The sequence below is a fragment of the Antechinus flavipes genome, chromosome 1 (assembly GCF_016432865.1).
Source record: "Antechinus flavipes isolate AdamAnt ecotype Samford, QLD, Australia chromosome 1, AdamAnt_v2, whole genome shotgun sequence".
In the NCBI taxonomy this organism is placed as follows: domain Eukaryota; kingdom Metazoa; phylum Chordata; class Mammalia; order Dasyuromorphia; family Dasyuridae; genus Antechinus; species Antechinus flavipes.
In genome coordinates this window covers 95668938-95682096 of record NC_067398.1, presented here as the reverse complement: position 1 = coordinate 95682096, position 13159 = coordinate 95668938, and the positions used below count along the sequence as shown (strand labels likewise).

The 13159-nt window shown below is 32.8% G+C and overlaps 1 protein-coding gene across 1 annotated transcript in view; it reads left to right on the top strand.

Annotated features, from left to right (window-relative positions):
* SH3GL2 (SH3 domain containing GRB2 like 2, endophilin A1) overlaps positions 1–13159 on the top strand; it is a 226358-nt gene that overhangs the window by 165733 nt on the left and 47466 nt on the right. The window contains exon 2 of the mRNA XM_051987069.1: positions 11774–11842. Coding sequence (XP_051843029.1) covers positions 11774–11842 — 69 coding nt within the window. The remainder of the gene's footprint in view (positions 1–11773; positions 11843–13159) is intronic.

The window sequence follows — 13159 nt, the reverse complement described above, 5'->3', positions numbered from 1 at the left end:
GCAGGCAAGGTCCTCATTAACTGGGATTAGTTCAAGATTTTTAGCTTTATTTCAAAATACTTTTGTGTCTTTTTATGGGCAGATTGTATATCACCCTCATTACTGATGTGTATGTATATGTGCATAAAATATGTGTGTATTAATTTTTGTTATAACTGCATAGATATGTAGATCTTTCATGTGTATATATGTATATGTGCGTATATATCACATATACATATATAGAACTTTTGCTGAATGAATAATTCATCTTCATATATACAATTAAGTGCAAAATAAATAGTACAGACATGGAGGAATAGACTCCAAAGCTTGTATAGGACTCCAAATATCTTCTAATTTATCTCTTCAAAACATAAATACCTTCAGTAATAAGTGCATATCAGTAAGATTGAAAAGATAAAGTAATAACTTTTAACTAGGAGTTATCTAGTTACTAGAAGCAACACATATGTATGTATGTATTTGCCCATGAACATACTTTATATTTTCCCAGCTCTCTTTCTCTTTCCTGTATTTGAAATGTCTTTCTTCTCTACCTTTACCTGCTCATTTTCTTCCTTACTCAAATGCTACCTCTTTCTCTGATCTCCAATCTATTCAATGATAATTTCCCCCTCACATTTCACACAATATTATTTTGTTGCATTTATTATATAAGAGTATGTATATTAGATATCTGACAATACACATTTGAGCTGTAATATGATATAGTGAACAGAGAATGAATTTGAAATAAGGAAGATATGTGTTCAAATTCCTCCTTTTACATAGACTGTGAAATCTTGGGAAAATTACTTAACTTCTAAGTGACCCAGCAACTCGATTGTAAGGAAAGTGTAGATCTGTATTAGTAAAGGTATCTTACTCACAGAGAATTGCCTATGCTAATGAAATCAATATAGCCTTCTTTCCCTTTTCTAGACTATAAAAAGTCTGAGTGACCATATCCTATCTAATCATTATCTCCTTCCCTGAGACTAGCACAGTGTTCTATGCACAGAAGATGCCTAATGCATGTTTGTTGAATGAATGTGTGCCTATATACAGTTCATCTTCACACACATAAATAAGTGCAAAATGAATGACACAGCTATTAAGGAATATAATCTGACAGTTGGATAGCATTTCAGATGTCTTCTAATCTAATCTCTCTCTAAAACATAAATGCTTTCTGCAATAAGTACAGAAATTGAAAAAAAAATCAATAACTTTTAGCTAGGGTAGTCAGCAAAGTCAAGGAGGATGAGCCTTAGACTGGGTTTTGAAGAAATGGTAAGATTTGGATAGGTAGAGAGATCAAAGCATTGCTGGAGGATGGAGGTAGGAAGGATCTTGGAGTACGAGAAATGTGAAAAGCTCTGGATGAAGGAAAACTGTTTCTGTTGAGGAATTATGGGAAATAAGATTGGAATAAATATATGGAGGTTGGAGAGGTGAGTTTGAGGAAAATTGGCAAATGATTTTAATCATGTTGGGTTTGACGTGAGTGATATATATAGGGGACCAGCAGGCAGTTTGGAATATAGAGACAAAGATCTTAAAGAGAGCTTCTTACAAATCCTAGAGGTCCATAAATTATTTCAGAACCATTTTGGAACTGGAGTAAGGAAGTCATGATTTCAAATCCAGCCTCTGACACTTATAATCTATAAGACCCTAGGGAAATAATTTAACCTCTGTTTCACACAGTTGTTCATCTGTAAAATAAAGATAAAAATAGCACCTACTTTCCAGGATTGTTGTGAAGATTAAATGAGATAATTATTGTAAAGCATTTAGCACAGTGCCTAATACAAAATAAGTGCATGTGTTAGCTATCAGTATCCTTACTTATTATTATTTAATAATATAGGAGTTTAGAAAAGAAGTTATTTTAGGCCTCTTGCTTCCTGTTTTTCTTTGATAAGTTTCTTATTTAATACTTCAATTTCTTTTTCTTCATGTGGATAACAGGGATAAATATCATCTCAGTAATATAAGATATGTAAGTTTGCTTGGTCTTTTGCTTACATTGTCTTACTTGAAACTCAACAATTCCACAAAGTAAGTACTGCAAATATTGGCCCATATTTTACAGATACAGAAAGTTAAATTTATATAGATTAAATGATTTGCCCATGATCATAAAAACTGGCATGTATATTTGGTGAAATTTCAACTTGACTATAAATCTTAAAATGTTGCTTCATCCGGTTTCTTATAGAATAATTATCTATCTACTGAAAATTATGAATAATGTTTTTTCTAAATTGTTGATGCTATTGGGTTTGAAAATTTTTCCTTACCTTGAAAAAATTGCCCTTCTTGTTAATAAACTTCAAGTATTATATTTTGACTTAGCATTCCTTTATTTTTCCCATGGTCAGCCATCTATGTTTAATATTAAATATAAACAAAAAGGTGCAGTTAGGTGATACCATGAATAGAGTGCCAGAGTTGAAGTCAGGAAAACTCATCTTCCTGAATTCAAATCTGGCCTCAGACACTAAGAGTGTGTAGAGTGTGTCCCTGAGCAATTCTCTTACCCTGGTTTGCCTCAGCAGCTACACTTTTTAAATGAGCTGGGGGAGGAAATGAATGACAAAATACTCTAGTGTCTGCCAATTAAATCTCAGATGGGGTCATGAAGAGCTGGACATGATAGAAAATAACTGAGAAAAATAAACAAAAAACAGAATTTAAATTTTGTCAGATATAGTACATAATTTTGAACCAAATCATGATCTTCTTTGCTCATAGAATATAGTACAGGAGAATTTGCTTAAAGAACAATAGAGCCACACAGGGACAGCAGTTTAAAAAGACAAAAACAAAATGGTACTACTATTCACAAGGGGAGGAGAACAAATACAATAAGGAGCAGTCTCAGTGTTGCCTCAGCTAAGGGTAGCACTCAGTGGGTTAGCATCTGGATGTGGAACTTTGTAATAGCTTTTATAATCTAGACAAAGACGTAGGATCCTTTTGGGAATCAAATTTATATAGAGTTTAAAACAAAGAGCCAGCTGGCACCAACAGAAGATTGCTCTCTCACCCTTAGGGAAATATAATAGAATGTCAGGTTCAATAAAATTAGGGTTTTTCCTAATTGTCTAATAAGGAAGAATTAGGAATAGGGATGTAAGGACTTTACTGGCAAAGGGCTAGGGTGGGAGGAGAATAATTCTAGTCTCTGAGTTTATTAACCTTAACACACTTGCATCCTGTGGGGCTGAGGCCATACCAGTCAAACAGGTTTCAGTTCACAGAGAATATTTCTTTATCTTTAGTAAGAAGATATTCCAGATCTCAGATATAATTTTAATATTAATACTAAAATTAAACATGTAAGAAGCTATGTAAAACAATGGTAAAGGTAGTTCTGGAGATGGAGCCAAGATGGCCAAATGAAGTCAGGAAGCTATTCCAGATCTCCCAATTTCCCTCAAAATCCACATAAAACTAAGCTCTGAACAGAGTCTGATGGAATGAAATGGCTCCAGCTTTAGATAGACTGAAAAACTTCAAGAATGGTTATTCTCACTGGGGAAAAAATGGTGTTCAGCACAGGTCAGAAAGACTCTGAAAAAGCCAGTGAAAAGGTCTTAATCACAGCAAATTAGCAACTGAAATATATGGTCCTGGCTCAGTAGAGGAGCAGATCAGTGGGGCAGCCTCCAGTCTCAGATCAGAAGGCAAACTCTGGGAAAGCAGGCTGTTTCCTGAATAGAGCAGGGAAAGTTACTCCTGTACTCAAAGCCAAGACTCAGAGCTGTACTGGAAGCTTGGGACAGTACCCCTTTACTGCAGGAGCAGAGCTCAAACATAAAAGTTTAAAAAAAAAGAACTACCAAAAGAAAAAAGAAAGAAAATGAGCAAGAAAAAGAAAAGAGCTTGATCATAGAAAGCTGTTATGGTGACAGTGAAGATTAAAACACCAACTCAGAGGAGGATAAAATGTCCACAGAAGAAATTTTAAAGAGTGATATGAATATGTCGTAAGCCCTAAGAGGTTTCTTGGAAGTTTTCATAAAAGACTTTACAAGGCAAATAAGAGAGGTACAAGAGAAAAAGAAAAAAGAAATGAGAGATATGCAAGTGAGAATCAATACTTGGGAAAAGAAGGCAATTCTTTAAAAAATACAATTGGCCAAATGCAAAAAAAAAAAAAAAATCAATGGAAACAACACCACCTTTAAAAGTAGAAACAAACAAACAAAAAAAAGAGATACAAAAGCTAACTAAAAAGAGATACAAAAGCTAAAAAAGATACAAAAGAAAATCACATGTTAAAAACTCTTAGAAGGCAAATGAAAGCTAATAGCTCTGTTTTAAAAACAGCTACAAAAACTAACTGAAGAAACTTAAAAACTAGATTAAAAACTAGAACAGTAAAATGAAAGCTAATGACTCTATGAGACATGAATAATCAAACAAATTAAGAAGAATGAAAAAATGGAAGAAAATGTGAAATACCATATTAGAGAAACATCTGACATAGAAAATAGATCCAGAAAAGACGATTTAAAAATTAATGGTCTATCTAAAGGCCATGACCAAAACAAAAACAAACAAACAAACAAACAAACAAACAAAAAAAAAAAAAAACCTGAATAGCATTCTTAAAAAGATCATTAAGGAAAACTGCCCCTATATTCTAGAAACAGAGGGGGAAATAATAATCTATCACTCATCTTTGGAAAGAGATGCCACATAGAAAACTCCAAGGAACAGAGTTGTGAAACTCCAAAACTTAAATCTCAAGGGAAAAAATACTGCAAGCTGCCCCACAGCTTGCAGTATTCATATATCAAGTAGCAATAGTCAGGATTACTCATGATCTGACAGCTTCTACAATAATGGATCAGAGGGCTTGGGATACCATATTCTGGAAGGCAAAGAACCTGGGGTTACAACCAAGAATTACTACCCAGCAAAATTCAGCATCATCTTTCAGGGGCAGCTATAAAGTTTCAATGAAGTAAGAGACTTTCAATCATTTCTTTTGAAAAAAAAATGGAACTAAGCAGAAAATTTAATCTATAAACACAGAATTCAAGAGAAGCATAGAAAGATAAACAGGGGGAAAATATATATATATATATATATAATTTAAAAGATTAAACTTTTTACATCCCTAGATGTGAAATAATATCTGTAACTCTTGAGACTATATTTATTACTGGGACAAACAGAGGGGGACATCACATGGAGAGAGGGTGTGGCTGTGAATGGACTCTTTCTTGTGATGGTATCAAAGAAAACTACATTTAAGTGGTGGGAAAAGATCTGTACTGGAAGAAGAGAAAAAGGGAGGTATAATGGGACAAATTAGATCACATGAAGAGGCACAAGGGAATTACACTTTAAGGAAGGAGGAAGGAGATGAGCATTGTTTGAAGCTTGATCTCATCAGTTTTGGCTCTAAGAGAATAACTTAGTTATTCATTTGGGTATAGAAATTTATCTGACCCTGTAAAGAAATAGGAGGAGAAAGAGGAAAGAAAAGGAGGGGCTGAATAGAAGAGAGGGCAGAAACACTAGAAAAAAAAAAGGTAAGAGAATTGGGGAAGGTAATAGAAGATAAAGTAGTGAGCAGGGTAGGTTAAAAAAAACTACTAAGAGAAGGGGGAGGGGTGTTAGGAGATAAGTAGTGGATAGGGTAGGTCAAACACACACACACACACACACACACACACACACACACACACACTACTAAGGATAAGATAGAAAGAGAGAACAAAAGTATATACAGGGGAGAAAATAGGATGGAGAGAAATTACAGAAATGATAATCATAACTGTGAATGTGAATGGAATAAATTTTCCCATAAAACAGCAAATAGAGTGGATTAAAAAACAGAATCCTACAATATGTCCTATACAAGAAACATATTTGGCACAGAGAGGCACATATAGGGTAAAGGTAAAATGCTGGAATGGATTTATTATGCTTCAGCTGAAGTAAAAAAAAAGCAGGGGTAGCAATTCTGATCTCAGATGAAGCAAAAGTAAAAATAGACCTAAGAGAAAGAGATAAAGAAGGGAAGTATATTTTGATAAAGGGTACTGTAAACAATGAAGTAGTAGTGATATTAAATTATGCACCACGGGGCAGAGCATACAAATTCCAAAGAATATATTAAGACAGTTACAGGAAGAAACTGACAGAAAAATTATATTAATGGGGAACCTCAATCTTCTTCTCTCAGAATCAGACAAATCTAATCATAAAATAAGCAAGAAACTAGGAAGGTTAGTAGAATGCTAGAAAAACTAGATATAAATAACCTCTGGAGAAAATTGAATAGGGACAGAAAAATATACTTTTTTCTTGGCAGTACATGGCACTTACACAAAATTGACCATGTATATATAAAACCTCATAATCAAATGCAGAAAGGCAGAAATAGTAAATGCTCATTTTTAAATGTTTGGTAGAATTTACTTGTGAATCCATTTAACCTCATATATCTATATGTAAAACCTCATAATCAAATGCAGAAAGGCAGAAATAGTAAATGCTCATTTTTAAATGTTTGGTAGAATTTACTTGTGAATCCATTTAACCTCATATATCTATATATAAAAAACCTCATAATCAAATGCAGAAAGGCAGAAATAGTAAATATTCATTTTTTAGATGACAATGCAATAAAAATCATATTTAATAAAGGGCTAGGAAAAGATTAACTAAAAGCCAATTGGAAATTAAATAATCTAATTCGAATAAATGAGTGGGTCAAATAACAAATCATAGAAACAAACCGTAATTTCATCCAAGAGAATCACAATAATGAGATAATATACCAAAACCTACTGGAACACAGCAAAAGCAATTCTTAGGGGAAATTTTATATCTCTAAATAGCTGCATGAATAAAATAGAGAAAGAGGAGATCAATGAATTGGGCATGTAACTAAAAAAGCTAGATTTGTCCTAAAAAAGAATAAATTAAAACTCCCATTTAAATACCAACTTAGAAATTCTGAAACTCAAAGAAGAAATAAAATTAAAACTAAAACTTTTGAACTAATTAATATAATTGAGTTGGTTTTATGAAAAAAAATCAACAAAATAGACAAACTTTTGGTTAATTTGATTAGAAAAAGGAAAGAAAAAGAATCACTAGCATCAAAAGTGAAAAGGATAAACTTACCGCCAATGAAAAAGAAATTATAGCAATAATTAGGAGCTACTTTGCTGCCCAATAGCAGCAAGTCTGACACTCTACTCAAAATGAACAAATACTTACAAAAATATAAATTGCTCCAATTGAGAAGAGAATATAAATTACTTAAATAGTACTATTTTAGAAAAAAAAGTTGAACAAGCCACTAATAAACTCACTAATAATAAAAAAAAATCCTCTGAGGTTAAATGGATTCACAAGTGAATTCTACCAAACATTTAAAGAACAATTAATTCCAATAATATGTAAACTATGGAAAAATAGGTAAAAAAAAAAAAAAAAAAAGGAGTCCTGACAAATACTTTCTATGACACAAATACGATACTGATACCCTAAACCAGGGAGAGTCAAAACAGAAAGAAAATTACAGACCAATCTCTCTAATGAATATTGATGCAAAATTTTAAAAAAATTAGCAAAGTGATTACAACTTAGCAGCAGCATAATATACTATGACCAAGTGTGATTTATACCAAGAATGCAGGGCTGGTTAAATATCAAGAAAACTATAGCCATCATCAACCATTATCATATGATTTCTATTGTTTTTGTTGTTAATCTCAATACATGCAGGAAAAAGCTTGTGATAAAATAGAGCCCCCATTGCTATTAAAAACCCTACAGAGAAATAGGGATAAAGAGAGCTTTCCTTAAAATAATAAGCAATATCTATTTAAAACTGACAGCAAGCATTATTTGTAATAGAAGCTGAATGCATTTTCAGTAAAATCAGGGGTGAAACAAGGATGCCCATGATCACCACTGTTATTCAACATTGTACTAGGAATGTTGGCTTTAGCAGTAAGAAAAAATGAAATTAAAGGAATTAGAATAAGCGATGAGGAAATAAAACTATAATTCTTTGCAGATGATATGCTGATATACTTAGAGAATCCTAGAAAATCATCCAAAAACCTATTGGAAAGAATTATCAGCTTTAATAAAGTTGCAGGATATAAAATAAACCCACAGAAATCATCAGCATTTCTTATTATTATTGACAAAGTCAATTAGCAAAAGAAAGAGAAATTCCATTTAAAATATCTATAAACAAAATAAAATACTTGGGTGTCTACCTGCCAAGACAAACCCAAGAACTATATGAACACAATTACAAAACACTTTTCACATAAATAAAATCAGTTCTAAACGATTGGAAAAATATCATTTGCTCATGGGTTGGCCAAAATGATAATTCTGTCTAAATTGGTGTACTTGTTCAGTGCCATACCATTCAATGCCAAAAAATAATTTTGCAGAACTAGAAAAAACAATAACAGAATTTATCTGGAAGAACAAAAGTTCAGGAATATCAGGGAATTAATGAAAAAAAAAATACAAAGGGTCATGGCTTAGCAGTATCGAACCTAAAACTATATTATAAAGCAGCAGTCATCAGAAGCATTTGTTACAGGCTAAGAAATAGAGTAGTGGATCAGTGGAATAGATTTGTTACACACAATAAAATCAAGGCCTATAGCAATCTAGCATTTGATAAACATCCAAACTCACTATTTCACAAAAATTACTAGGAAAACTGGAAAATAATATATCAGAAACTCAGACCCCATCCCAAAATAAAATCAAAATGAATACATGATTTGGGCATAAGGGATGATACCATAACCAAATTAGGAGATCAAGGGATAGATCTTTGAAGAAGGAGGAATTTATAACCAAAGGAAAACTAGAGAACTTTATGAAAGGCAAAATGGGCACCTTTGATTACATTAAATTAAAAAAGGTTTTGTATAAACAAAATCAACAAAAACAAGATTAAAAGAAAAGTACAAAGAAGGAAAAATCTTTACAGCTAATGTTTATGATACAGATTTCATTTCTAAAATACATAAAGAACTATGTCAAATTTATAAGAACACACATCATTCCTCAATTGATAATTACAAAAATATAAACAGACAATTTTCAGTTGAAAAAAATAAAACCATTTCTGGTCATAGGAAAAAATGCTCTAAATAACTATTAATTAGAGACATGCAAATTAAAAAAAACTCTTAGGGTACCACCTCATGTTTCTCAGATTGACTAAGATGACAGGAAAAAGATAATGATAAATGTTGGAGGGGATGTGGGAAAACTGGGACACTGATACATTGTTGGTGGAGTTGTGAATACATCCAGCCATTCTGGAAAGCAATTTGGAACTATGCCCAAAGGACTATCTAATTATTCTTTGATCCAGCAGTGTCTCTACTCGGTCTGTATCCCAAAGAGACCATTAAAAAGGGAAAAAGGACCCCCATGTGCAAAAATGTTTGTAGCAGCCCTTTTTGTGGTTACAAAGAATTAGAAAATGAGTAGGTACTCATCAATTGGGGAACGACTAAGTGAAATATGGTATATGGAGATAATAAAATATTATTTTTCTATAAAATGTTGAACAAATTGATTTTATAAAGGCCTGGAAGGATTTACTCAAACTGATGTTGAGTGAAGCCAAACCAGGAACACATTGTACACAATAACTGCAAGATTGAGCGATGATCATCTATTAAAGACTTGGTTCTTCTCAGTGATTCAGTGACCCAAAGCAATCACAATAAACTTTGGATAGAAAATGCCATCTGTATCCAGAAAAAAGTACTATGGAGATTAAATGTAAAACAACACATGCTATGTTCAAAAACACCTACCTTCCCCATCCCCCCCCCAAAAAAAAGTGATAAAAAGGTTAAATGATATGAACATATTGTCCTTGATATAATGTCTATGTGAGCATAATGTTGGCTAAGTGGGGGAAATATTTTTGCCATCACTTCATATCTGATCATAAAAAAGAGAATCTCTTCAATTGGTAGCTGGAATATTGAACTCTTGGTTCCTATCTCTACCTCCAACCACCTTAAGTCTTAGGAGTGTTAATATATTCTTTGTAATTTATATGTAACAAATACATTTTTAGTAGCATAACATAGAGGAAAATCTAAAAGGGGCAAAACCTATATTATTGTTGAAACATAAAGTGGCAGTAATGGAGACCAGGTCCAAGACAAGTGGATTCAAATTGAGGCTCCAACACTGGTTTTCTGATCATGAGTGAGTCACTTAATATCTCTGAGTTTTTCCTTATCTATTAAATAATATTCATGTTACCTGTATCAAGGGTTGAGCAGTGAGCTTTGTGAATTTAAGGCCTCATGGAAATATGAGTGCTATTATTTTTATGTCAGACTGTTGGCTTCACAATAGAAGGAACTCTGTCTTAACTTTCTATCCTTCTTCCCAGAATACTGAATTCTTCATGTAATAGGCACCATACATAGACAGACAGACAGACAGACACACACACACACACACGTATATATACACATTATATATAACTAAACTAAATTATTCAAAATATATACACTTATATCAATTATAAAATCATCTGTTTGACTTTAAAAGTCCTTCAAAATATGTCTGTGTTTCTGTGATAACCGCGTTAGCACCCTGGATATCTTAGAATCAGCCAGAGTCAGGATAAGCAAAAGTCCTTAGTTTTTATTCTTGGTCTTTAGAGGTAGGATTGAATTGGATGGAAGCAGAATCTCCACAACCTTCTTTCTTCATCTCCTGCCCAGAAGTGACCCTGGCTAGTCTTATTCCACCCCTTAATCCCTCCTACAATTCTCTGTATACACCAGTTATTGAGCCAGGACAGGATAGTGGGAAGGGCCATTTTCCAAGCATATGCTTATAGAATATTGTCTAATCAGTAATTAGCCTTAAGTGCTCGAACTGACCTCAGTGCATCCACTCAAGAGTTTCAGCCCTTTACATATTTCTTTGTCTCTTTCTCTTTCACTGCATTTATATAGTTGTTTTGCAAGTTGCAAGGAGTTCTCAGTCTAACTCCTTGGGTACAGGGAATATTTAGGTATTTTTACTTTTCCTTGTATCTCCAGAACTTAGTCCATAGCCTACTATGGACTACTTAATAAATGATAAATGAGTGATTTTTTATTTTTATTTTGAAGCAGGCTCTTCATCTCTTAACTGCTTTTTAGAAAGGTATGGTGATATAAAATAATGTGACAGAGGAGAAATGCAAGATACATTTCCTCGTGAATTTCATTTTTTATGTATTTTGATCTCTATCTCATGAGTTCTGTATGAGAACTAGCTAAGTACGTTATTAATGATAACACCCTTCCCCCTCCAGACTGTTTCTCCCTTGTCCTCTCAGTTACACATTTTAGCTTCCTTATATATGCTATCTTCCCGCCTTAGACTGTAAGCTCCTTGAGAGCAGGAACTGTTTGCTATCTTTGTTAATACTTAGTATGGTGCCTGGCTCACAAATAAGAATTAATAAATTCTCTGTCTATCCATCTATTTATCTTTCTATCGATTGGATACCAGCTGGGAAGAATCAGTGAAATAAGATAATGATGATAAATCATACTGTTGTAAAATTATATAAAAAGAAGCATATTGTATACATATTCTCAAATTCCAAAATTTCTCATGCAAGTGAAAACTATGATCATGCTGTTCTCCTCAACTGTACAGAGACAATTAAGTTGGGAAGCAAAGGGTCCTAGCAAGTCTTTGAAAATACCTCATTTACAACTAATCTATATTTTTCCTTTTGCAGAAAGTGAGTGAGAAGGTTGGAGGAGCAGAAGGAACCAAGTTAGATGATGACTTCAAAGAAATGGAAAGGGTAAGTTTTTTTTTTTCATGAATAATTTTTGTTTTTCTTTGAGTAATGTCAGAGAGAAGAGAGGAATGGAATAGTAGATGTTATTCTTCTCATAGGTATGAAGAGCAACAGATATTTTTAAATTATATACAAAATAACATTTAAATTATTTAAGCCACAAATTATTTTTCTTATGGACTGAGGACTGGCTGGCATTTTCACTCTGTGTTTCACTCTGTGTGGGCTTAACAGGTTCAGCATCAATAAATTAAGCCTAAAAGGGGGGGGGTTTGTTACTTTGGATTTTGGCTTTTTTCAGTTTTCTTTACACGGCTGGAATAATGAAGGAAAAGACAGAGTTAACAATTCCTTGTGGTTTAATAACAGCATATATCAATGGAGGAACTTTAAAAACAGGAAGTTGCTTAATTAAAGTTGTTGTAAAGGATAAGGGAGAGAAAACAGTTCTCTCTCCAAGGTAAATTGATTCTGGAAAGTACTTTTTGAAGTTTTTAAAATTAGTGATGTTTGGAAAATTATTTCTATTCAAAAGACTATTAGCATATGATGATGATAAATTGATTCAAATTTAAACAACATATATAATTGAGGACGCCATGCCAAATACTTAAAACATCCATAAATCTTTGAAAGTGTATGTTCCTGACATAGAATATCAAAGTCCTGCAGGAACAGGATGAGGTATTTGTTATTCTTGTTGTTCTCTCTGCTATTGGTTATATAAAGTTATGTTATACTAAGGATACTTTCAATGATCCTGCAGAAGATAAGCTTGTATCATAATCCTTTTGTTCAGTTACAAAAAGTGTTATTTTTTCTACCTGTCAATAATTCACAGAATGTTAAAGATAAAAGATGAAAAGCAGTAGAAAGACTTGTCCCTGTACCATTTCTATCCTTGAAAAAGTGAGATGATAATGATGGTAGTTACACAGTATTTTAAGGTTTGTAAATTATTTTATATTCAATATCTCACCTGATTTTCACAACAACCCTTTAAGGTAAGTGATTCAGTTACTATTCTCTCTGTTTCATGGATGAGGACAGTAAAATAACTTGTCCGGAATTACAAGTTTGAGTCTAGAATGGTACTAAAGTCCATCTCTACTTGATAGGAAAATGTGGGGACTAAGAGACAAAACATACTAAAAAAAACCTAATTAAAAGGAAAGATCATATTATGAAGATATATTGATGGAAATATTGGGCCTTGTAGAGAGGTTCCAAGATTCTTAAACCATCTAACAGTTAGATATTAGCTAATTTGGTATTATTTTGATTTACAATAAATTGATCAACAAGTAATTATTAAGTAGA